At 38.9% G+C, this 26,024-nt stretch overlaps 2 protein-coding genes across 7 annotated transcripts in view; one reads left to right on the top strand and one right to left on the bottom strand.

Annotated features, from left to right (window-relative positions):
• Positions 1 to 14,388, bottom strand: part of TPGS2 (tubulin polyglutamylase complex subunit 2) — a 59,997-nt gene extending 45,609 nt beyond the window's left edge. For both annotated transcript variants that reach the window (XM_013055964.2, XM_004752267.3), the window contains exons 1-2: positions 14,211 to 14,388; positions 5,482 to 5,561 (exon numbers count right to left, since the gene is read on the bottom strand). In XM_013055964.2, the coding sequence (XP_012911418.1) occupies positions 5,482 to 5,561; positions 14,211 to 14,388 (258 nt within the window). The remainder of the gene's footprint in view (positions 1 to 5,481; positions 5,562 to 14,210) is intronic.
• A 60-nt stretch (positions 14,389 to 14,448) lies between these two features.
• KIAA1328 (KIAA1328 ortholog) overlaps positions 14,449 to 26,024 on the top strand; it is a 322,870-nt gene continuing 311,294 nt past the window's right edge. For 2 of the 5 annotated variants that reach the window (XM_045065526.1, XM_045065527.1), the window contains exons 1-3: positions 14,449 to 14,749; positions 21,481 to 21,516; positions 22,234 to 22,373. In XM_045065526.1, the coding sequence (XP_044921461.1) occupies positions 14,449 to 14,749; positions 21,481 to 21,516; positions 22,234 to 22,373 (477 nt within the window). The other 3 variants (XM_004752260.3, XM_045065528.1, XM_013055961.2) reach the window with 3 other exon arrangements.

Here is a 26,024-nt window from a genome sequence, read left to right on the forward strand (position 1 = left end):
AGGGGATGGAGAAACATCTATTACAGAAGCGCATGTCAAAAAAAAAAAAAAAGCAGGAGTAGTAATACTTATATTGGACAAAATTTACTTTAAAACAAAGACTGTAACAAAAGATAAAAAAAGACACTATACCATAATAAAGGTAACATTCCAACAAGATATAACAATTATAAATGTTTAGGCACCCAACATAGAACACCCAAATACATAAAACAGCTAATAGCAAACATATAATAATGCTATTAGAGGACTTTAATACCTCACTTATATCAATGGATAGATCATGTAAACAGAAATCAACAAGAAAACAGTGGGTTTGAATGACACTCCAACAGATAGATTTAACAAATATATTCAGAACATTCCATTCTAAAACACCAAAATACACATTCTTCTCAAGTGCACACAAAACATTCTCCAGAACAGGTCACCTATTAGCCTACAAACCTCAATGAATTCAAGAAGATGGAAATCAGGGGCACCTGTGTGGCTCAGTCGGTTAAGCATCTGCCTTTAGCTTGGCTCATGATCTCGTGTCCTGGTATTAAGCCCTGTGTGGTGGGCTCCGCTCCCTGCTCAGCAGAGAGTCTGCTTCTCCCTCTCCTCTGCCCCTCCACACCCCTGCTTGTGCTTTCTCTCTCTCGTCTCTCAAATACATAAAATCTTAAAAACAGAAATCGAAATCATATCATGCATATCTTCTGACCACAGTGCTATGAAATGAGAAGTCAGCCACAAGAAAAAATCTGGAAGGACCACACACACACACAGAAGTTAAATAATATGCTATTAAACAATGAATAGGTCAACCAGGAAATCAAAGAAGAAATCAAACAAGAAATCAAAAAAGTAAGCGGAAACAAATGAAAATGAAAATACAATGGTCCGAAACCTCTGGGATACAGCAAAAGTGGTTCTAAGACAGAAGTTTATAGCAAAACAGGCCTACCTCAAGAAGAAAAATCTCAAACAACCTAACCTGATACCTAAATGAGACTGGAAAAGAATAAAAAACAAAGCCTAAGAGGAGCAGAAGGAAGAAAATAATAACCCTAGAGCAGAAATAAGTGATATAGATACCAAGATAACAACAACAACAACAACAAACAATAAAGCAGATCAATAAAACCAGGAGCTGCTGCTTTGAAAAAAAAAAAAAAATCAATAAAATTGACAATCCTCTGGCCAGACTTATCAGGAAAAAAAGAAAAAGAATTCAAATAAATCAAAAATGAGAGAGAAGAAATAACACCACAGAAATACAAACAACCATAACAGAATATTATGAAAAACTATATGCCAACAAATTGGATAACCTTGAAGAAAATGGATAAATTCCTAGAACATATAAACTCCTAAAATGGAAACAGGAAGAAATAGAAAATCTGAACAGACCAATAACAAGCGAAGAAATTGAATGCTAAAAACACTCCCCAGAAGTCCAGGGCCAGAGGGTTTCATAGGTGAATTCTACAAACATTTAAAGAGTTAATACTCTTCTCAAACAACAGAAAGAGAAGGAAAATTTCCAAATTCATTCCTTAAGGCCAGCAGTACCCTGCTATCAAAACAAGATAAAGACATAACTAAAAAAGAGACATACAGGCCAATCTCCTGGATGAACATAGATGCAAAAATCCTCAAGAAAATACTAGCAAACCAAATCCAACAATACATTAAAAAAAACACAAAAAACAAAACCCAAAACAATCCTGTTTCCAATTGCACTAAAAATAATAAGATACCTAGAAATAAACCTAGCCAACAAGGTGAAAAACTAGTGCTCAGAAAACTATAAAACACTGATGAAAGAGGGGTGCCTGGGTGGCTCAGTTGGTTCAGTGTGTGACTCCTGATTTCAGCCCCAGTCATGATTTCGGAGTCCTGGGATTAAGGACTCTGTGCCCAGCAGGGACTTGGCTTGAGGATTCTCCCTCTCCCTCTGCCCCTGCCCCAGCTTGCAGGCTCTCTCTCTCTTTAAAAACAAAAACAAAAACACTGATGAAAGAAGTTGAAGACAATGCATATGGGAAAACATTCCATTCTCATGGACTGGAGGAACAAATCTTGTTAAAAATATCTATGCTAGAAGAAGGGGCCGGCCTTCGAGCAACAGCGATGCAAGATGGCAGCCACCATGGGCTCGGGAGTAAAAGTCCCTCGCAATTTTCGACTGTTGGAAGAACTGGAAGAAGGCCAGAAAGGAGTAGGAGATGGCACAGTTAGCTAGCGTCTAGAAGATGACGAAGACATGACACTTACAAGATGGACAGGGATGATAATTGGGCCTCCAAGAACAATTTATGAAAACCGAATATACAGCCTTAAAATAGAATGTGGACCTAAGTACCCAGAAGCACCCCCCTTTGTAAGATTTGTAACAAAAATTAATATGGGGCGCCTGGGTGGCTCAGTGGGTTAAGCCGCTGCCTTCGGCTCAGGTCATGATCTCAGGGTCCTGGGATCGAGTCCTGCATCAGGCTCTCTGCTCAGCAGGGAGCCTGCTTCCTCCTCTCTTTCTCTCTGACTGCCTCTCTGCCTACTTGTGATGTCTCTCTGTCAAATAAATAAAAAATATTTAAAAAAAATTAATATGAATGTTAATAGTTCTAATGGAATGGTGGACCCAAGAGCCATATCAGTGCTAGTAAAATGGCAGAATTCATATAGCATCAAAGTTGTCTTGCAAGAGCTCCGGCGCCTAATGATGTCTAAAGAAAACATAAAACTCCCTCAGCTGCCTGAAGGACAGTGTTATAGCAATTAATCAAAAAGAGAATTCACAGGCCCTCCCCCCTCCCCCATTCGATTTAAGCAGTCATTTTCCACAGTAGTACATTTTCTAGATACGTCTTGTAGACCTCAACGTACTGGAAAGGAAGCTTCCATTCAAAGGCAATTTATCTTAAGATACCGTAAACGTTACTAATTTTTTGTCCATTTGAAATATATAAGTTGTGCTATAAAAAAAAATCTATGCTACCCAAAGCAATCTACACATTTAATATAATCCTGATCAAAATATGAACAGCATTTTTCACAGAACTGTGAACAAACAATTTGTGCCATGCCACAAAGAACCCAAATAGCCAAAGCAGGTTTGAAAAAGCAAAGCAAAGCTGGAGGCATCATAATTCTGGACTTCAAGTTATATTATCAAGTTGCAGTAATCAAAACAGTATGATGCTGGCATGAAAAAAGACAAAGAGATCAATACAAATGGAATAGGAAACCCAAAAATAAACCCACAATTATATGGTCCCTCTTTGACAAAGCAGGAAATATTACATCCAATGTGAAAAAGACAGTCTCTTCAACAAATGATGTTGGGAAAACTGGACAATGATGTGCAAAAGAAAAAAAAAGAACCACTTTCTTATACTGTACACAAAAATAAATTCAAAATGGACTAAGGACCTAAATGTGAAACCTGAAGCTATAAAAATCCTAGAAAAGAACACAGGCAGTAACTTCTTTGACATCAGCCAAAGCAACTTTTTTCTAGATATGTCTCCTGAAGGGAAATAAAAGCAAAAATAAATTTTGTGTTGGGACTATATAAAAATAAAAAACTTCTGCACAGCAAAGAAAACAACAAAAGACAAGCTACAGAATGGGAGAAAGTATTTGCAAATAACATATCTGATAAAGGGTTAGTATCCCAAATATAGAAAGCATTTATCAAACTCAACATCCAAAAATCAAATAATACAATTATAAAATGAGTAAAAGATGTTTTTCCAAAGAAAACATACAGGTGGCCAACAGACACATGAAAAGATCCTCATCAACACTTGCCATCAGGGAAATGCAAATCAAAACTACAATGAGATACCATCTCACACCTGTAAGAATGGCTAAAATCAACAACACAGAAACAACAGGTGGTGGTGGTTGGCAAGGATATGGAGAAAAAGGAACCCCTTTGCACTTTGGTGGGAATGCAAAACAGTGCAGCCACTGTGGAAGACAGTTCGGGAGGTTCCTCAAAAAGATAAAACTAGAACTAGCCTATAAACCAGCAATCACAGTATTGGGTATTTACCCAAAGAAGACAAAAACAGTAATTCAAAGAGATACATACACCCCCACATTTATATAATAGCATTATTTACAATAGGAAGCAGCCCAAGTTTCCATCTATAGATAAAAGGATAAACAAGATGTGGCATATACATACAATGGAATATTAGCCATAAAAAAGAATGATATCTTCCCATTTGCAAGGACATAGATGGAGTTAGAGTGTATTATGCTTAAGTGAAATAAGTCAGGGAAAGACAAATATCGTACAATTTCATTCATATGTGGAATTTAAGAAACAAAACAAATGATCAAAGGAAGAAAAGAGAGAGACAAATCAAGAAACAGATTCTTAATTATAGAGAAAAAACTGATGATTACCAGAGGGGAAGGGGTGGGTTAAATAGGTGATGGGATTAAGGAGTGCACTTGTGATGAGCACAGGGTAATGTATGAAAGTGTTAAATTACTATATTGTACACCTGAAACTGATATAGCACTGTACATTAACTAAAAGCTTAGAGGCACCTGGGTGGCTCAGTTGATTAAGTGTCCAACTCTTGATCTCAGCTCAAGTCATAAACTCAGGGTTGTGAGATCGAGCGCCATGTACTTAAGATTCTCTCTTCCTCTGCTCCCCCCTCTCCAAACCCCCACAAAAGAACAGTGCTGGTCCTTGCCAACCGCTCTCCCTTGCTCTCCTGTGCACCAGCCACAGGGACCTGCTTTATGCTCTTGGAAAATTTAATCCTTATCATTTCAAAGCCTTTACACAGGTTGAAAGCCCACTTCCCAGATACCATCTACCTGGTTAACAGCTTCTCCTAATCTCTTTGGGAAAAATCTTTAACCTCCAGAGTAGGTCAAGCTTCCTGACAATGCTGTTTGCCTGCTTCTCTCACAGAGCTAAATCTGCTTGTTAATTATACTCATAACGATCTATGCTATGTTTTAGACAGTAACATTAAGAGATAAGGAACTGGTTTTTGATTATCACTGAATCCCCAGGAATCAACACCAATCATAATGCCTGGTTCCATTTTAGAAACTTAAAACTTGTACTGAATAAATAGATACAAATTCAGAGAGGAGGCGTTGGGGAAGCAGTAGCTATTAATCTGGTTAGTACTTCTCAGTAACACCCACATTCTGCCCAGCATGCTTATTAATACTAAATTTTTCCTTCCTTGCTGGATTTTTAGCTCTGTTGCATAAAACTCTGAAGTTCCACTGCCTCCAAATGACAGTGGGGCTCAGAGGAGATGCTCCAGGCTGGGGAAATGGTATGGAATTGAAGGGAATGCCCAAATAGAGAGAGAGAGAAGGGTGAACTCTACCCTAAAGGCAGCTGTGGCCTGAGGTAAGAACAAGCTTCCTGCCCTAATTTTTCCTTCTTAGGAAGGTTGAGAGTTGAGCTCTCTTTGTAGGGATGTGAGGATTCAAAAGGGCAACACTCACTTGTTCCCATGAAGAAATCATATGACGTTCAGCAGGTGGTTTCTCTATGATAGTCACCTCTGTCACACCTGGGGAAGATTCTGGAAGAGGAAAAGAAAGTCTGTAAAATTTCAGTGGAAGTGCTCTAACATATTTCAATACTAGAGGCTGATTGTTGAGGAGTACCTAGGAGTATCAGATTCCTTTGAGTAGCCTTTATTATCCCTGTGATAAGAAACAGGAAGAACTGTCAGTCCTTCAAAGGCGCTCAGTCCCACAACCTAGGACCAGCGATCAACGTGGTAGAAAGAACATCAGAACACCTACTGCACTCAGTCACTGTTCTCGGTACTTCAGTTGTTGAACAAAAATCAGAGATTCTACATTCCTAGTGATTTTGTACCTCAGCTTCTCACTTACAATATGGTCAGAAGAAATAAAGAATAGCACCTTAATAAACTTCTACAAGATACAAAACTTGTTTGCTAGTTTTTCTTCTAAACAAAACCCATCTGTACTCTATGGGATCCCAGATGTATAGTATAGGCTAACACTATGAAAACTGGATTCCATCCAGAAATATAGTGAAAACAAAATAAATCATTTCTCTCAAGTCTTGAAAGCAGAAAAAGGTCTCCTAATAACCTCTTTGTGGAGCTATGCTCTAGCATTCATTCTGAGGTAAAAAAGAAGCCACCTGACTTGGAACAGACTTTAATACCTCCTCCTACATTCTCTAGTTGTCTGTTTACCCACACTCAGGATTTTAGAACCCTTAATCTAAGACATATACTCTGCTATGGGTTGAACTGTGTCCCTCACAAAAAATATACGTTGACGTCCTAACTGCCGTTCCTCAGAATAGGACTTGATTTGGAAAGGTCATTGAACATAGAATTCACTAAGATGAGGTCACAGTGGAGTAGGGTGGTCCCAAATCCGATATGACTGGTGTCCTTATGAAAAGAATGCTTTGTGGAGAGACAGAGGGAAGAGGGCCACATGAAGATGGAGAAGTGGAGTAACAGATCTGTGATACAAGGAATGTTAAAGACTGCTGGCAAACCACTAGAAGTTAGAAAAGAGGCAAGGCAGGTTCTTCTCTTCCAGGTTTCAGAATAAGAGTGACGAGGCCAACCCTTTGGTCTGAGGCTTTTGGCCTCTAGGACTGTGAAAATAAGTCTGTTGTTCTAAGGCACCTGGTTTGTGGTATATACTATGGAGAACTAGCACAAAGCCTATCCACTTTTCTCCCTGCGATACTGCATAGATTATTCCCATTGTCACATTGTTTTAGGCCACGGTCACTGCAAGTGTAGGTATAATCGAAGCCAGGAACTCTCTGTGCTCTGATCCATCCTCAGCCATACCCACACAGGACTTTCTTCAGACCCAGACTTGCTTCCTATCTGATCTAGAGGGTTTTCCTTGTGGTCTGGAGGACAAGGCCCTTCTCTGTCTGGTCTTAACTTCTTCCACCCTGTAGTCCAAACCCTCTGTTCCAGATGTGTCAGTTTCCTCATTGTCTCCACCTCTGGGCCCTCCCTCCAGAACGAAATCTGTACTTAACCTCTGACTATGCTGTATTCCTTTCCTATTATACACACCCAAACGTGTCCACCTACCCAAGCCCTACCCATACTTCAAGGCTATGCTAAGGTTCCACTGACTCCATGAAACCATTTCAGATGACTCTAGTTCATCATGATCTCTGCTTCTCCCAATATCTGAACCCATCACATGCAAGCCTGGAGCCACATATGTTTAAGCTTTTTTTTTTTAAAAGATTATATTTGAGAGGGAGGGAGACAGAGAGGGACCACATGCACAAGCAGGGGGAAGGGCAGAGGGAGAAGCAGACTCCTCACTGAAGAGGGAGCCCGATGTGGGACTCCATCTCGGACCTGTCCCAGGATCCTGGGATCATGACCTGAGCCAAAGGCAGACAGTTAACCGACTGAGCCACCGAGGTGGCTTTTTAAAAATATTTTATTTATTTAAGAGAGAGACAGAGAGTGAGTGAGAGAGCGCACATATGTTTATACTTAATTACATTCTATTTTGAACCATATTTTGGTTATTTACGATAATACTGAAAACAGGTAATGTATTGAAAAGAATTTTTAAAATCTCTAAAGATAAGGCAGACAGTTCTCATCCAGTTTAATGTATAAAATGGTTCCTGAACCCAACCCCTCCAATATTTTTGTGAGGGGGCTTCCCCATGGCAACAAGCAGTTCTCAGATATCCTGGTGTCCTACAAGGAAACAGCATCAGATACCACAGGGTGTGGGTTCAGTCTAGAAGACTGCCACCCTCCCCACCTCAGACACCAGGGATGAGTCCAGTTTTATTCCTCCGCTTCCTCACCGACCTGCTACAGACTGGGGCTTCTCAAGACCCCCTCTCTCCTTGTACTTCACACACCAGTCAACAGCCCAGACAATCACCTATACTTCTCACTGACTGGCTGTAAGTCAGGAGGTTCCTAAGACTCCCTCCTCAGATTCCATTTATTTGCCAGAAGGGCTCACAGAATTCAGAGAAATATTTTACTTATTAGATTACTGGTTTATTATAAAAAAATATAACCTAGGAACAGCCAGATGGAAGAGATGCTTAGGACAAGGTATGTGGGGAGGGGCACGGAGCTTCCTTTCCCCCTCTAGGCAGGCTACTTTCCCCACATCTCCATGTGTTTACCAACCTGGAAGTTTCTGGGTTTTTATGAAGGCTTCATTACATAGACACAATCAATTAAATCATCAGCCAGTGAGGACTGATTCAACCTTCAGACCCTCTTCCCTTCCCAAAGGTCAGGGAATGGGACTAAAAATACCAATCCTCTCATCACATGGTTGGATCTTGGGGCAATCAGCCCTCATCCTTTAGTGCTTTCCAAAACTCACCTCATTAACGTAATGAAAGATCTTTACCACTCTCAAAACTTGGGAAATTCCAGGGTTTGGGGAGCTGTAAGTCAGGAACTGCAGACTAAGACAAAATACACATTTTTTGTCCTGAACATCCATGCCCTAAACGACATGGGTTTGAACTGCATGGGTCCACTTGAACACCTATTTTTTTCAATACAGTACCATTAAATATATTTTTTTCTTATGATTTTCTTAATGACATTTTCTTATAGAAAACATAAAACATACAAAATAATGTGTTAATCACCTTGGTTATTGGTAAGATTTCCAGTTGACTGTAAGCTATTAGTTATTATACAGATTCTCTACTGCAATGTTGGTGTGGGATGGGGAGAGCAATCAGCAGCTTAATCAAGCTTTGTCAAGGGTCAGCTGTCATCTGAGTGAGCAAATATATATTTCTTATAAATCAGAATATCACAGTGTGGTTCACTGATTCTGTAATCATGTTAGTGTCCTTTCTATGCATCATAAATTTCCTCCAAGTTGTCACAAAGTTCCGATCCTGAGACATAGCTGAGACATAGCAACATCCCAATACAGGAGGCTAAGAATTCTGAACTCCACATATTCTACTCTTGCTTTAGGCATTCACTAGTGTGACTGTTAGATGAGTCTTCACCTTTCTTACCATTCAGAGAGACAATAATTATAATATTTGCCTTGAAAAGTGAAACAGAAGCTGCAAAGGTAAAGGTGCTCTAGAAGAGCAAAAAGTATCATATACATAATTTTTTTTTCCTGCCTTCTGTTCAATGTCCTTTTAAAGGTATTGGGAACCATGGTACCATGGTGGAAAAATACCATGTGCTTCAAGCCGTTAGACCTGGGCTAAGCCCTTGCGATGCCCTTGACTAGTTAGGATGGAAGATGCTGTCCATCCCCTCAGAGGTGGTGACATTTGGCAATGCTCCACCAAAGCTAAGACAGTGAAAAGGAAATGTTATTATTCACATTTTATAGCAAGGACATTGAGGCTGAGAGACTAGGCCACTCCAAGGGGTGAGGCTTACTCCAAGTATGGGTCTAATTAAGAGTTTATGTGCAATATTCTTTGTGTGCCTCTTAGCAAAGCCCCTTAGCAACTACCCTATGGAAATGCAGAGCCTAGCTTCAATCAGTCTCAGCAGCCTACTATTCCAACTTTTGTAGGACAGAATAATACAGAATTCTTTGTTAACAACCCAGCTGGTTGCATAATGATGTCATCTGACTACACCCACAGGGTTGTCTAGTGTCTAGGGTTGCTGGAGGACACACACTTAATATAAGTACCTGACATGAAGCTTTTGATTGCCAACCCTTCCATTTCAATTACATCCATCTTAAATAAATTGCCAGCTGTATGACACAACTACTAGCTAAACAACTAGAAACCAGGACACCCCACCCGGTGAAGTTTCTTCCTCTTTTCTTCCTTCCTTCCTTTCATTCATCTGACACAGAGAGAGCGAGAGAGGGAACACAAGCAGAGGAAGAGGGAGAGGGAGAAGCAGGCTTTCCGCAGAGCAGGGAGCCTGACTCGGGGCTTGATCCCAGGGTCCTGGATCATGACCTGAGCTGAAGATAGACGCGTAACAACTAAGCCACCCAAGCACCCTATGAAGTTCCCACTTTTAAAAGCCCTTGGTAACCCAGGGAACTGATGGCTTGACTCACCGTGCTTTTCCTTCCCACATTTAAGTTTAAGAGATTTTATTTATTTATTTGTCAGAGAGAGAGAGTGTGTGCACACAAGCAAGAGGAGTGGCAGGCAGAGGGAAAACCAGGCTCCCTGCTGAGCAAGGAGCCCAGTGTAGTAGGACTGGATCCCAGGACTCTGGGATCATGACCTGAGTCAAAGGCAGATGCCTTATAAAACTTTATACTCCAAAACCCAAATAATCCAATTATAAAATGGGCAGAAGACACGAAGAGACATTTCTCCAAAGAAGATCTCCAAAGAAGACATACAGATAGCTCACAGACACATGAAAAGATGCTCATCATCACTTATCATCAGGGAAATGCAAATCAAAATTACAATGAGATATCAATTCAGTCCTGTCACAATGGCTAAAATAAAAAACACAAGAAAAAACAAGTGTTGGTGAAGACGTGAAGAAAAAGGAACCCTCTTGCTCTGCTGGTAGGAATGCAAACCAGTGCGGACACTATGGAAAACATTACAGAGGTTCCTCAAAAAATTAAAAATAGAACTACCCCACAACCCAGTAATCACACTACTGGGTATTTACCCAAAGAATTAAAAAACACTAATTCAAATGGATACATGCACTCCTATGGCTACTGCAGCATTATTTACAAAAGTCAAACTATGGAAGCAGCCCAAGCATCCACTGACTGATGAATGGATAAAGTTGTGGTATACAAATACAATGGAATATTATTCAGCCCTTAAAAATGAAATGTGGCCATTTTCAACAACATGGACAGGGCTAGAGAGTATCATGATAAGTGAAATCAGTCAAAGAAAGACAAATACCATATGATCGCACTCATATATGGAATTTAAGAACAAAAGAGTGAAGGAAAGAAAGAAAGACAAACCTAGAAACAGACTCTTAACTACAGAGAACTGATGGTTACCAGAGGGGAGGTGGGTGGGGTAATGGGGGAAATAGAGGATAAGGATCGAAGAATACACTTACCATGATGAAAAAATTGACTTAAAAAAAAGAATTACATTTTTTAAAAAAGGAGAGAAGTCTAAGATGGAGAGAGATATTATACAGTTGAACCTTGAATAATGCAGGGATTGAAAATGAAGTTGAAAATCCATGTATAACTTTTGACTCTCCAAAAACCTACTGGGAAGCCTTACTGAGAACATAAATAGTTGATTAACACATATTTTGTATGCTGTATGTATTATATACTGTGTTCTTACAATAAACTAGAAAAAAGAAAATGTTAAGAAAACCATGAGAAAAAATACATTTATACCACTGTGCTGTAAAAAAATCCATGTCTAAATGAACCCACACAGTTCAAACCCATGTTGTTCAAAGGTTAACTGAAATTGATCTTGTTGCATCTCAGGTAGATCTTACACACTCTATTTAATCATCTGTTACCAAAATGTAACATTTCCTTACTCCTTGTTCCACTGAGAAGGAAACACTTGATTATCATAACAAATTTTTTCCTCAGTTGATTGTTCAGCATTTCATTTTCTGATTTTACCATGAGTTCTCTATAGGTTCTATTTGCTCTTGTTCGTCTTGTGAAATCATGTTTAATAAGATCTCTACTTTAATGATACCCTTTCCAGTCAGTTGAGGCAAAGTCCAGATATTTTAGCAGGTTTTTTTGTGTAGGGGAGAGAGATGTGAGCTTTCCTTTTTCTTTGCTCTTTTATCATCAATGTCAAAGGACTCTTCCTTCTTTTCTGCACATTTTCTCCTCTTGAATGTATGTCCCTTTAAATTGCATGGCCAACCCTTTAAACAGTACCTACTTTGAAGTCACTTTCCTGCAGCCCTGCTCTGATCTACCCAGTGTTCAGTACTGTTGTACTTTGAGACTGGAGTGGTTTTAAACTTTCTGTTGCTTCAACTAGCCTCTTTGCTGGCATCATTTCTGGCTCTACCTTTGCTTGCCACAGAGCTTTCTAGCAGTGAAGGAGTGGAACAGGCACAGTGCTGGGATTTGTAGTTTTTTCTCTTTTTACTCATAGTTATTTTGCACTTCTGGCATTCTCTGTATTTTAAGTAGTGTTGGGCTTGGTTTTCGATAGAATTGTCATAGTTATGGAGTTATTTCACGCATCATTTAGAGAGGAGATTTTGGTGTAGTAGTTTGCTTACCACACACCCACCACTGACCCTGTTTTTAAAAAATCCTCTATGTCAATTTTCAAAACAAAAATCAAATGTGAAAAAATAAAAATATAACTGAATTTTTGACTTATGATTGTTACCTTGAAATTATGAAGTTTTGATTAAATTTATAAATAGTATTAGAATGTTTGCAGGAGGCCAGCTTCACTATAAATTTAATTACCAGAGTTGTTTAATTCCCCAGGTAGGTTTTGCCTTGTGTTAGCTGTTTGCCAGACATCTGAAATGCTTAATATTAGAATATATTAAATATTTAAAGGAAATTTAAAATGTTTACAGTTATTTATTTAGGTTTTTATTTTTATTTTTTTTAAATATTTTATTTATTTATTTGACAGAGAGAAATCACAAGTAGATGGAGAGGCAGGCAGAGAGAGAGAGAGGGAAGCAGGCTCTCTGCTGAGCAGAGAGCCTGATGTGGGACTCGATCCCAGGACTCTGAGATCATGACCTGAGCTGAAGGCAGCGGCTTAACCCACTGAGCCACCCAGGCGCCCTTATTTAGGTTTTTAAATTGATTTGACAACTTAAGAGAAACTTGGCTGGCCAGTCTTAAGTAGATTACACATTAATCAAAAGAAATATATTTTTTAATGAGGAGATAGGATATGGTTGATCTGGATGATTAGCTATCTCCTTGCCCAACTCTGTAACTTCATTTCTAAAGCTCATCGTTTCTCCCAAACATATAATGGCGTTTGGTCCTCATTTACAGCAGAATTTACTATAGACACTGGGGAATACCAAGGGAGAACAAGACAAAGTTCCTAAACTCATGGACTTCTAGTACAGAAGAGATGGGTAAATTTAAAAAAGCAATCAAGTAAGTAATTCCAAGGAGTGATAAAGCCATAAGGTTTGAAAAAAATATAAAGACTAGGGAAGATAATAATAGAGAAAGGTGTTATTAGAAGTATAGTCTAAGGCTTCTCTGAAGTAATGATATTTAATCAGAGATTTGAAGAAAGTGAGGGAAAGAGAACTCCAGATTTTTTTCCCCTAGCCTAGTAAAGGCCTCGAAGCAGGCACAAGCTTTTTGAGTTTATGGTACAAGGAGGCCACTGTGGACAAAAAAAAAAAAAAGGTAAAAATAGGTCAGAAAGATAGATGAGGGCAGATCATAACGAACTTAAGGATCGCAGTACAGAATTTGGTTTTTATTATAAATGTGACAGGAAGGCATCAAAGCATGCCACCCAGCCTACTTAGGCTACTTTTTTCTCCCTGGTTATCTGGTTAACTTCAATTTGTCTTTCGCAAAATCTAGCATCCTCTGCTGTAGGACCTCTACGGTAACTCCCTGACTCCCACAGAAGGTCAATCACTTCCTCCTGTGTGCTATTTCAAAGCCATAATAGAGGACTACTGGTCGCCTTTCACACCTCTGAGAGGACCTGGGCTGTGGAATTTTTCACAGAACTGTGTTTTGGTTCCCCACCCCATCTCTGTAGCCCCCGAGTGTGACAGCAGCGGGTGCTAACTAATGGTTCGGTAAAGGAAAAACCCACTCCGTGGCTCAAGCCTCAACTCCTTCCAGCCACTTGGGGTGCGGTACCCCGAAGGCGCGTGGGAATTGTTGCCCCGGGAGGCTGCGTGCAGCGTTCCCTCGCCCTCTGCTACCTGCGTTTCAAGGATACTCCACTGGCCAAGAATGCCTCTCGGGAAACCTAACGTCCCCACTGTCAGGTGCCTGCTTTCTCTCCTTTGCGCACCTTTGCCCGTCCTTTCTTGGACCTGGGGTGGGACTGGGTTGGTAGGGGGCGGCGGGGACTTCTGGGCTTCCCAGCTCCGCGCCCGAGCACTCCCGGCAAACGCTCCTATGGCCTAGTCACGCACCCCGCTGCCCTCTCCTTAACATCGAAGGCACCGCAGCAAAGCCCACTGGCACACAGCGACTGCGTCGCCCCTCCGTGCGTCTCTGTTCATCCCCTCATCCCGCCGTCTCTTTCCACGGCTCCCCGCCCCGCTCACCTAAGATGCGGGTGATCCCCAGGGTCAGCTTCTCCAGGTGCGGCTTGCTGCAGCCCGGGGGCGGTGTCTCCTCCATGGCTCGCGTCCCCGCTCCGCGCGCGGCGGGCGCAGCGACGGGGACCGGGCGGGAGAGCGGGGCGGGCGGGAGGGCTGGACGCCGCCCCAGAGGCTCGGCCATCGAGTTCACGGCATGCCGGGAATTGTAGTGCTTGGTGCCTGAGAGCGAAGCGGGGCGGAGATGGGAGGCCCGGGCTGCTCTGGGAGTAGTAGTTCCGCGGCACACTTGTTCCCTCTTCCCGGGCGGTCGCTCCACACCACGCCACCGAGACACAGCGACTCGTCCGCTGGGACCCTACCGCCCCGCCGGGGCCGACCGCGCAAGCGGGGGCGGGCCTCTACGCGGTGCGGCCAATGGGGACTGGGCCTGAAGACCGGGGCGGGGCGGCCCCGGCGCGACGCCCGGAGTGGCGGTTGTTTCAAGATGGCGGACGTGGCGGGCCCCTCCCGCCGGGGCGCGACGGCGTTCTGGAGTCGGGACTGTATCCTTTGCCCGCCTGGCAGGGGGCGCCGGCGCCCTCCCCGGTGCGGCGAGCGGCGGGCGGTCGCGTGAGACTCTGGTGGGGGCGGGGGGGGGCTCGATGCTGTCCCCGGGGGCGGGGCCGTCCTTTCCGGCCGCGGTGTAGGTGCCGGGCTTTTACCCCGCAGGGGTGTTAGGTAGCAGAGAGCCTGATTCTGTCTCCAGGCTCGAGCACTAGGTTTGGGGACTCAGCACTGATGTTTCTCGGCCCTCCTAGGCGGTGAGCTTTGGAAAGATGGCCTAGAATCGTGGCCCTGCGGGGGGACTGGGAGGGTCCCTCTGACCGTGGTGACCTCAGGCCGGCCGAGTCTCTGCGGAGGGAAGGGTGTTGACTGGACAGGGAACCTTTTTGTCTCGGTTTAGGACTGTCCTTGGTCTGCGTTGTTAGGAGCGAGTCAGGACCCTTTCGGACTTCGAAGGCCAGTCTGTGATGATTTACTTTCATGCTGGGATTTTCGGAGGGGTGTGGGGCTGACCGTGGTCCGGTGATGCTGGTTACGGAATAAAACGCGTTGCAAATCCTTGCTGCTGGAAGTAGTGTTGATTTACAGGTGGACTGTGGGTCACCACTGGCAGGACTGAAGTTCTGGGATTGTTTTGGGGGTGGGGGTGGAGAAACTGTGGAGCTTTTTATCGTTGTGGTGGTGTTCCCAGTTCAGTAACTGTGCTGAGATGTGTGACAGGACTGGTTCGTTCTCCGGTTCAGGTTGACTGTCCCAGCCTGCTCTTTTCCTGGTAAGTTCCATCCCTTTCGTTAGAGGAGTGTTACGTGAAGGAGGGCAATCCGTGTACTGCGTGCGTGCAGAGCAAGTCTTGTCTGTTTGCTAGGATCGATGATAGCATTATTTGAGGCACTGCTGTTAACTTTGCCAGAATCATTCTCTGCACACGCTACTTAGCTCCCAGTGAAACTTACAAAATTGTATTCTCAGTTTTCCTTTTTGAGTTACAGTACTAGGATTACAGGGTCATGTGGAGGGAGGGATATTTTTGCATTCCTTGCTGCTCAATGTTTAGTATTAGGCACTTTCTAAACATAATTACCATTTGTCTCTGATAGGTGGGTGATGGTCAAGTCAAAATCATGCACGTAGACTGTGGATGAAAGCACTAATGCACTGTGCACATTAAATATCTTTTACCTTATGGATCAGGAAAGACGCAAAGAGAGTATGTGCTTTGGGAATTGGGCTGAATTAGGAAGTTAGGAAATTGGGAGGAGTCTTCTCATGAAATCCTGTGCTTGCAATGACAGAATTTTGTGATAGAGGAAATATTTGAAGGTTATCAGCTTATAAAGTGCTTTTGTAGTGTAATCATTTTCATAACCACCTATGTGGTTTGGTTATTATTCCTTAACTTTTTCTGTGACCAGTGGAATTGTTCTGATAGGTATAAATGGGGAGGGGGGCAGTGTATTACTGTGGCATGGATTAAGTTAATAGGTAAATAAACTGAACCTGTGCACTTGGTGGAAGCAGCCCTATATGCTCACTTATTCATATGGTCATGTTATTTCTCATTTCGCATAGAAGTCCTACATCCTCCCTTTTCTCTTACATTCTCCCTTACTTTGAAAATTAATGTGAAATACCCATCTTCCCATTGAAAGTGAGGAGTTGAAATTATATGGGGGAAATGGTGGTGATTACATTGATAGAAATTCCGATTTGAAATAAATTGCAAGGTTACTAGTATTACCTATTTCCCCACACCTATTCCACATAATGACCAATTATCATCCATCCTCAGGTATTTTCATTTGAAATGTCCGTAGGACACAAAAGCAAGGTCAAATGTAAATTTGCTATTGGATCTTTTCTAAAAAAGCATACGAATAGTTATGAATCATTGGGTTTAATCATGTGTCTCTGGATCTGGATCTCTTTTTCTGTTACACGGACGACTTCCTAGACCACCCTGTAGCCTTTATACAGAACTTGCAATAGTAAAAGACCAGAAAGAATGTGTGTAGAATCAGGTATTGCTTTCACACTATTGAAAGACAGATTTTCAGTGCTTTGCCTAAGCAATTAGAGAAATGTGATTGAGTTATTTCCCAGTCCTAGATGTTTCTGTCATGTGAGGACAGATCATCTGTGACTAAACATCATCTTTTTTTTTTAACTGTTGTCTTAATGAGTTATGCATAGCCTGCACAGTATGATTCAGCAGTGCTTTTTTGCACAAGGTGTATTTTTATACCTTATATGTAAACAAATGAATATGCCATGTTGTCATTTTATGGTTAAATCTTCAAGTAAAATATGCCCCTTCAGCCATAAACTGCTTTCTTACTTCATTGTAGCTCCTGGTAATATGAAAAGAAATTAGTGTTTCTGCAGTATCTGTATTTGATTGGGTAAATACACCCCAACTTATTAACATTAACAGTATTTTTAAATTGATATTAACAAATATGAATTACAAGGGATTTAGTCAAAACATCATAGTAGCTATAATCCCTGCCATTGAATATTCAATTAAAATAGAATCTTTATGTTGATGTTAAAATAGTATACTGGCCAGGAAGGTTACTCAGGTCAGTAATGATTACATATACATGTGTTGCTGGTAAGTGATTGAAACTCAGAAGGTTAGAGTGTGCAGTTCTAAGTTTTTTATTTTCTTCAGCTCTTCAGGGTCTGGAGTAGATATGATTCTTCCTTTCTATTACTTCTACCTTGGGTTTCTAATTACTGCTTTAATTCTGGGGATTTGGAGATTGGTATTATAAATCGATATACAAATATATAGATTAATAATTAAATAATAATTTAAAATATTTTTTAAAATATTTAATAAATAAAATAATTTTTAAAATTAAATAAATATATATTTTATACATATATAGATAGATAGATTTATATAAATCTATAAAGCATCAAGGATGCTTTATAATTTGCTTGTACTTGTCTTAGTAAAGAACTTCCAAAAATACCAAAGTAGAACTGAGGGGGCATCAAGAACCCAATGAGAGGTCCAATATACATTTGGTATATATTAGGTCTCTGACTTTCCCATAAAATATGTTTGTATATTTTTTAAACTTTGTATTTGAAGAAAGTAAATATTTGGGTTTTTCAGATAGTGAGATGAAGATAGATTACAAATGATTAGAAAGGATGGGTTGGATGGAGGCAATTTCAATATTTTTAGGCTTATTTTTTAAAACTCTTGTTAAGGTCATTTATTTAGCATTTTTATATTTGAAAAGATTCTTAGCATGAATGTAGCTCACGAGTTTTGCCCTCGTATTTTGAAATGTTCCTCTACCCTTTAAGGAACTTCTGACTGCTCTAAGAATTAAAATGACATGGGACAGATTAAGAGGAGAAAAATCAAACTTAATTTGGTACATATGGCAAATCCACATATATGTGAGCGATTCCAAAGAGAAGCAAAATGAGTTATGCTTGTCATTCCGAACTAAGGAGACAGGAGTAGGGGTCTGGAACTTTTAAGGAAAGGAAAGCCAATTCATAGGAAGATGAAAAGGAATAAATGTTTGGTAAACAAATGTTTTCTGGGCCATATGGAAACAATGGGACATAGAGACAAATTTTAACAAATATACTTTGCTAAATTCCTCCCTACCACCTCTTGTTTCTATTATACTCTAGTTAGTTATGATGATATCTCCCTTTTTGGGAGCAGGCCCTCTATCCAAATTCTTGTAGGCAATTCTTGGGGAGGTCAGAGTTACTTCATGAGTCTTTTGGGCCTTGATTGCTCAAAACAATCCACATTCCAAAGTGGCACATCTTGGGGTGATAGGTTGTGAACCCCAGCAAGATAAAGAGAGACAACACCAAAGAGTTGCTGGACAGTACCTCATAAAATTAAATACCACTTTCATTCTTTCCCCAAAGATGGTCAACGATCAGCCTGTCATTTTTTGACGTTAGTCGATAACAAACATTGAACAAAACCGGTAGAAAATCCTCACCCACATGGTGCTTACATTTTAGTGAGATGAGATGAGGCTGTGAATAAGTAAAATGTGTTGTGTGTCCAGTGATTATTGGTGATATGAAGAAAAAGCAGGAAAAGGGTAGCTATCATGGGGATCTTTGTGTCTTCTTTTATGCCAGTACCATATGGTTAGAAATTAAGAAGTGTGGTCCTTTACCTTGTTCTTAAGATTGCCTTGGCTATTTGGGTTCTTTTGTGGTTCCGTACAAATTTTAGCACTGTTCTATTTCTGTGAAAAAATGCATTGGAATTTTGATAGAGGTTGCACTGAATCTGTAGATTGCTTTGGGCAGTATAGACATTTTAACAGTATTAATTATTTCAGTTTATAAGCACAGAATATCTTTCTATTTGTGTCTTCAGTTTCTTTCATCAGTGTCTTAAAGTTTTCAATATATAGGTCTTTCACCTTCTTGGTTAAATTTATTTCTAGATATTCTTTTTTGATGCAATTGTAAATGGAATTTTTTCTTAATTTCTCTTTCTGTTATTCATGTATAGAAACACAACAGATTTTTGTATATTGATTTTGTTTCTTGCAGCTTGGCTGAATTCATTTATTCTGAAGGTTTTTTGTTAAAGTCTTTAGCATTTTCTATATGTGATATTATGTCATCTGCAAATAAAGCTTATGAAAGATCTCTACAGTTTGTTTCTCTTAGATAAGCGGCAAAGTTGTATCAGGTTTGAGAGCAGAAAGTATAAAATACTTGATGAGTTTCTTGGGGCACCTGGGTGGTGCAGTCGGTTAAGCATCTGACTCTTGATTTCAGCTCAGGTTGTTTTTCTCAGGGTCTTAAGATGGAGTCCCGTATAGGGCTCTGTACTCAATGCGGAGTCAGCTTGGACTGTCTCTCCCTTTACCCCTGTGCCTCATCCTTGTTCCCCCCTCTCCCTCTCTCTCTCAAATAAAAAATAAATCTTTTAAAAAATAAAATACTTGATGAGCTTCCAAATCTAGGTGCAGCTGAGTTGGGTTCTCAGTGGCTGGTCTGTTCCAGTTGTGAGCAGTCTTCTTTTTGACTCTTCTAGGCAAGTGTACTATGTTTCCCAGGATTCAGTTAGTCTTTCCATAAGTCAACTTGGGAGAATATTCTGCAAATTCATCACTGCTGTATCCTCTAATTGAGGATGCTGCCAAATGGAGATTGTCCTGAATCATCTTGAATTTTTTTCCCTTGGGTAACTTTTCCCATGTCTATATCTCCAACAGTAAATATTTAAATATTTATTGAGCACCTACTATGTTTGCTAGTCCCAAGGGATATAAAAAATGGCTTGATGTTTGCTGTTAAAGAGCCTGCACAATTTCATTTTGTATGTTTTTTTTTAGATTGCGTGCCTGTGAATTTATAAATTCTCTCTGCTCCAGTGTAACCCACTATCAGTGTCTTGGACTAGTGGGGTCTAATTTTTGTTTGTTTGTTTACTTGTCTTATGTGCCTTTTAAAACTTTCTAAACTCCATGCCTGATGTCTGAGGGTATTTAAAGGTTAGGAGTACTACTTAACAGCCAAAATCTTGAATCTGTGATAGTATGTGTGCTGTTGCAGAGGCTATTAGAAATCTCCTGGTGACTCAGACAGTAGCACAATTTTTGTATTCCTAAATTCTTAGGTGGATTCCAGGTGTTTATAATCAGCACTCTTTGTAAAGAGTCCATAGCTACGGTTGGTCCTGAACTGAAATATATTGACTTTTGGAACATGTTATTAAATCTGTTTTACTCTAGCCTTTACCTGGAAGGGAATTTTTAATAAATTTGTCTAGAAATTTTGGAAAAGAAAGCATTTTATAAAAGAACAGAAAATTGGAATTTTCTAAGTTATTTGGAAAAATTTGTTTAGACACTTACTTCCTTGAAATGTAATAGAATGTTATCAAATTGTGGATGTATCTGGATTTAAATAGAGTTCTGAATAAAATTTTTTTTCTAAAAGGAAAACTTTCTTATGTTGGTTCTTCTATAACAGTGGTATGATCTTAGTGTTTCTAAATTTCTCCTATTGAAATTCAAAATAGCTCTTTTTGTCTTATATTTTTTCTACTTGTTGGGGGGCTTGAGTGGATCCACCCATTAAGCGTCCTACTCTTGATTTCATCTCAGATCATAACCTCAGGGTTGTGAGATCAAGCCACGCTTTGGGCTCCATGATGGGCAGGGAGCTTGCTTAAGATTCTCTCTCTCTCTCCCTCTTCTTTCTTCCACTTGTTAAATAGTAGGACTTCTTGGGATATTTCATGAATGCACTGCAGAAGAATAAAATCTTTGTGTTTGCATGATTGACTTGCCCTCAAAGAGGGTTTGTTCTTCAAAGCTAAAGCTGATTTTGAAATTTTTATTCATGCCTAAAATAACTCACCAGTTTTCCAATAATAAACAAACTGGAACATTTAACTTCCTGTTTACAAAAGGAGAGGAAATGAAAGGAACTTAACAGAATTTATAGGGTAGGGTATCTACTTTGGGAATAGGCATGGATGAAAGTTTTATGGAACAAGGACTTTTAAAAATTTTGTAAAACATAGTTATGATTATGTAAAGATGAATTTTAAAAGATGACTAATTTTGTTTCATTTATTTCACTTGCATTCCTTTCTAGTTTTGTTTTTAAGGTTTTTATAAATTCCCAGGTCAAAAGAAATTAGGAAAGTACAGAATAGAGGCAGCATTTGGATGATCTTTTCTAGTATTTTCCTTCATGTCCTTCTTCATAGTTTCTGATGAAGAACAATCAGTAGTATATGTTCCAGGTATGATTTTCTGTATTAATTTGGTAAGCTTCCTTTGCTTCTTAAGTGTTATAAGAAAATAAAACAGTAGGACCACTTCGTAGTATAACTGTATGCAGAACAATCCATTGGAAACTAATTTTTTTTTTTTTTAAATATGTGGTTAGACATTACTAAGGTTCGAAATACTGCCTTACTTTAGGATTTTAGGGGCTGGTTGGGCAAGTCAGCTTCTGATTAATTTGTAGAACATTTTATTGATCTATTAAAGAGCAAGAGATCCTATTTTTTATATTACAAATAATATCCTAAATTCAGAGAAAAATGTGAGAACTTCTTGATATAAAGTTTATTTGATAGACTCTTTTAAACCTTTCTGATTGTTACTAAACAAATAGTAAAAGTGAGCCATTGAAGGTACCCTAATTATGTGAGAAATCAGATTTTTAATCTCCCCTATATTAAGGTATATATTATATGTTGTAATTTATCAGTTTTAATGTAACTTATGAATTTTCGTTATCATTTTAAAAAAATATTTCAATTGAATCTTAAATGTATTCAGAACATAATCTTTTCATGATTCATTATTTACTAGGAGTTTTAAAGTGAGTTTTATAAAGTGAAAGTTTTCCCCGTCAGGTCCTATAAAGAGGTATAGCAGAGAAGAGCTTCATGGGGGATAAGTTTAAGAGAATAAAGTATAATTTTGATATTTTGTTTGATGGAAATCCTCAGGAATTTCTGCAGAAGGAAATACCACATCAAGACACAAGTTAAGTCCAAAAGCTGATGTTAAACTTACGACTTCCAGGGTTACTGCCGCTTCAATCTCCATGGAGTCTTTAAAAGGTGCAGGAGATTCAGTAGACGAACAGGTCAGTAATTTCCCTTTTTTCCTCTGATCTCCAGTCTTTATAAATGCGGACCAATAAGTGATTTTTCTATGCTGACCAGTTACCGGTAGAAAAGGGTAGAAGAGTCTTTGAAAGAACTTTAGATAATCTACAAGCGATCTTAAAAGTTACAGAGGATTCTAGGATACTTTACATGGTATGAATATAAAGTAGGTAGATTACTCAGAGGTTTTGCTCTAAAATGTCTAGGCTTGCCTTAAGCCTTAGTTAAGAAAAATTTATTACCTTAGTATGTCCCAAAAGACCCACATTGTGATCTCTGTCAAGTTAGTAAATCAAATTGACCACCGTTTCTTCTTTTATTAAGTGCGCTTTATAATTTTTGTTCTTGTGGATTTGTTAGATGATGATGGATAAACCTCTATATATAAGAAAGAAACTTTGTTACAATTCCCCTGCATTATTATTATTTCCTTCACTTCAAAAATATTATCAAGACTCTTTGTAACCCAGTCATTGATTTCTCCTTCATCTTTGCCTTTGTATTAGTACCTATACATTCCTTTGCTACATGTCCTTAGATAGGTTGATTTTACTTTACTTTTTGTTAAGGTTAAGTTAGGGTTTGACAATCTATGATCTATAGGCCCAGTTTCTTTGCTGCCTATTTTGTAAATAAAGTTTTATTGCAACATAGTCTTGCTTATTCTTTTAATATTATTGGTGCTTTTCTGTTCTAATGGTAGAGTTGCTACCATAGTGCTGTTGGTCCACAAAGCCAAAGTATTTACTGTTTAACACTATAGAGTTGTGCTGGTTTATGTTGTGCTGGTTTATGTTCTTGAGGACATTTCCAATATCTAGTTTGTTACTGATTGTTATGTTTAGTAGTCTATGGGATTTAACTGTGACTTACCCAAAAGGCTTACTTTGTTACTTAGATTTCCATTGTACCCACTTATGTCCCCCTGGGATGTAAATAGTAGTTGTATTTGCAAGATCTTATCAAAATTGCAAGTGTTTTTTCATAAAATAGTTTGTGCATCTTATATTGAACAATATAATATATATGGCCTTCTTTTGGGTTAAGTCCATATTTTTTTATGATTCTATTGGGTCATTAACTATAATTCTTTGTTGGGCTATTTTCACTGGCTTTGAGAATTATAGTATACATCTTTAACTTATCACAGCCTATTTTAACTTATATTTTCCACTTTAACTGTGATTTTGAGGACCTTACAACAGTTTGTGTCTTGACTTTTGTGATATTGTCATACATTTTACTTCTATAAGTAAATTCCCAATACATTATTACTTTTGCTTCAACACTTTTTTTTCAGATTTACCTATAATTCACATATCAAAAAACTTACCCTTTAAAAATGTATAATTCATTTTTTTTGTATATTGACAGAGTTGTGGATCCATCACCACACTCTAATTCCAGAACATTTTCATGACTCTAGAAAGAAACTCCATATGCATTAGCAGTCACTTGATATTTTCTATTCATCTCAGCCCCTAGCAACCACTAATCTACTTTTTAGTCTCTATAGGTTGGTCTATTCTGGGCATTTCGTGAAAATGGAATCCTGTAATATGTGGCCTTTTGTGGCTGGCTTCTTTCATTTAACATAATGATTTTAAGGTTTATGTGATATCATGTATTATTATTTCATTACTTTTTATGGCTGAGTATATATTTATCCATTCACCAATTGAACGACTTTGGGTTGTTAGGCTTTTTGGCTACATGAATAATGTTGCTATGAACTTTGACATACAAGTTTTTGTGTGGATATATGTTTTCAGTTCTGTTGGGTATTTGCCTAGAAGTAGAATTGCTGGGTCATGTAATAATTCTGTTTAACCTTTTGATGAACTGCCAAAATGACTATACCAATTTACATATTACCAGCAGTATTATGAATGAGGATTCCAGTTTCTCCACATTCTCGCCAACACTTTATAGCTACCCTTTTCATTATAACCATCCTAGTCAGTATAAAATGATACCTCACTGTGGTTTTGATTTATATTTCCCTAATGACTAATAATAATCATTTCTTTATGTGCTTCTTGGCCAATTATATTTGTTCTTTAGAGAAACGTCAATTCAGATGCTTTTCAGTTGAGTGATTTGTTTTCTTACTAATAAAGTTAAAAGTTCTTTATACATTGCATCTTCAGGTCCCTTATATATGATCTGCAGAGTTTCTCTCATTCAGTGCATTGTCTTTCACTTTCTTATTGGTGTCCTTAGAAGCCTGAGAGTTTTAATTTCGAAGTCCAGTTTATCAATTTTTTTCAGTTGTTACTGGTGCTGTGCTGTCATATTTAAAAAATCATTGCCTAATTCAAGTTCTTAAAGATTTACACTAATATTTTCTTCTAAGAGTTTTATAGTTTTAGGTATTACATTTAGTCTTTGCTCCATTTTGATTTAATTTTTGTTATGTTGTGGCTCATATTCATTCTATCGTCTGTGGATGTCCACTTGTCCCACCATTATTTGTTAAGATTATTCTGTTCCCTTTGATTGTTCTTCCCTTGATAAAAATCCCATAACCATGTACATGTAAATGTTTATCTGTGGACTCTCAATTCTGTTCCATTGATTAACATTTCTATTTTTATGCCAATACTAAGTTCATTACCATTTGGAATTATTTTTTGGAATCAAGAAATGTAAGTCCTCCAAGTTTGATTTTCTTTTTTAAGATTTTGGCTATTCTGCATCCCTTGAGTTTCCATAGAGAATCACCTTGGCAATTTCTGCACATGGGTCAACCTGAATTTTGATAGCAATTGTAGTAAATCTTCAGATAAATTTGGAGAGTACTTTAATAGTATCAATTCTTCCAGTCCTTGGATATGGTATATGAGATAGCTTTTCATTTACATAGACCTTCTTTAATTTCTTTGAGCGATGTTTTGTAGTTTGAGGTGTTTGTATCTTATACTTGTTTTGTTAAGTTTATTTCTATTTTTGTGTTATTTATTGCTAGTGTATGGAAATACAGTTGATTTTGTCTGTTGGTTTTGTATCCTGGAACCTTTCTAAATTCACTTATTAATTTGAATCTAATAGTTTTTGGTGATTTTCTTTCTTTTTTAAAATATTTTATCCTTTTATTTGAGAGAGAGTGAGAGGGAGCATGAACAGGAATGAGGAGAAGCAGACTCCCCACTGAGCAGGGAGCTCAGTGCAGGGCTTGATCCCAGAACCCTGGGATCATCAACTGAGCCACCCAGGTGCCTCAGGGAATTTCTTTTCTTTTCTTTTCTTTTCTTTTTTAAATTTTATTTTTGGATGCAATCTTTGGCACATTTTATTTTTTTAAAGATTTTATTTATTTGACAGAGAGAAAGTAAGCAGAGAGGCAGGCAGAGAGAGGAGGAAGTAGGCTCCCTGTTGAGCGGAGATCCCTATGTGGGGCTTGATCACCAGGACTCTGAGATCATGACCTGAGCCAAAGGCAGAGGCTTAACACCACTGAGCCACCCAGGTGCCCTGCCCTGGTGAATTTCTTACAATTTTTTATACATATATGATTATGCCATCTGTGAATATAGTTTTACATCTTCCTTTTTAATTTGGATTCCATTTATTTCAATTGTGTTTTAAAGAGGTTCAAATAATTAAAATGCCTTTTTTTTTTTTTAAGA

This window comes from Mustela putorius, unplaced genomic scaffold (genome assembly GCF_011764305.1).
Source record: "Mustela putorius furo isolate JIRA1106 unplaced genomic scaffold, ASM1176430v1.1 tig00003858_pilon_pilon_pilon, whole genome shotgun sequence".
NCBI classification, from domain to species: Eukaryota; Metazoa; Chordata; class Mammalia; order Carnivora; family Mustelidae; genus Mustela; species Mustela putorius.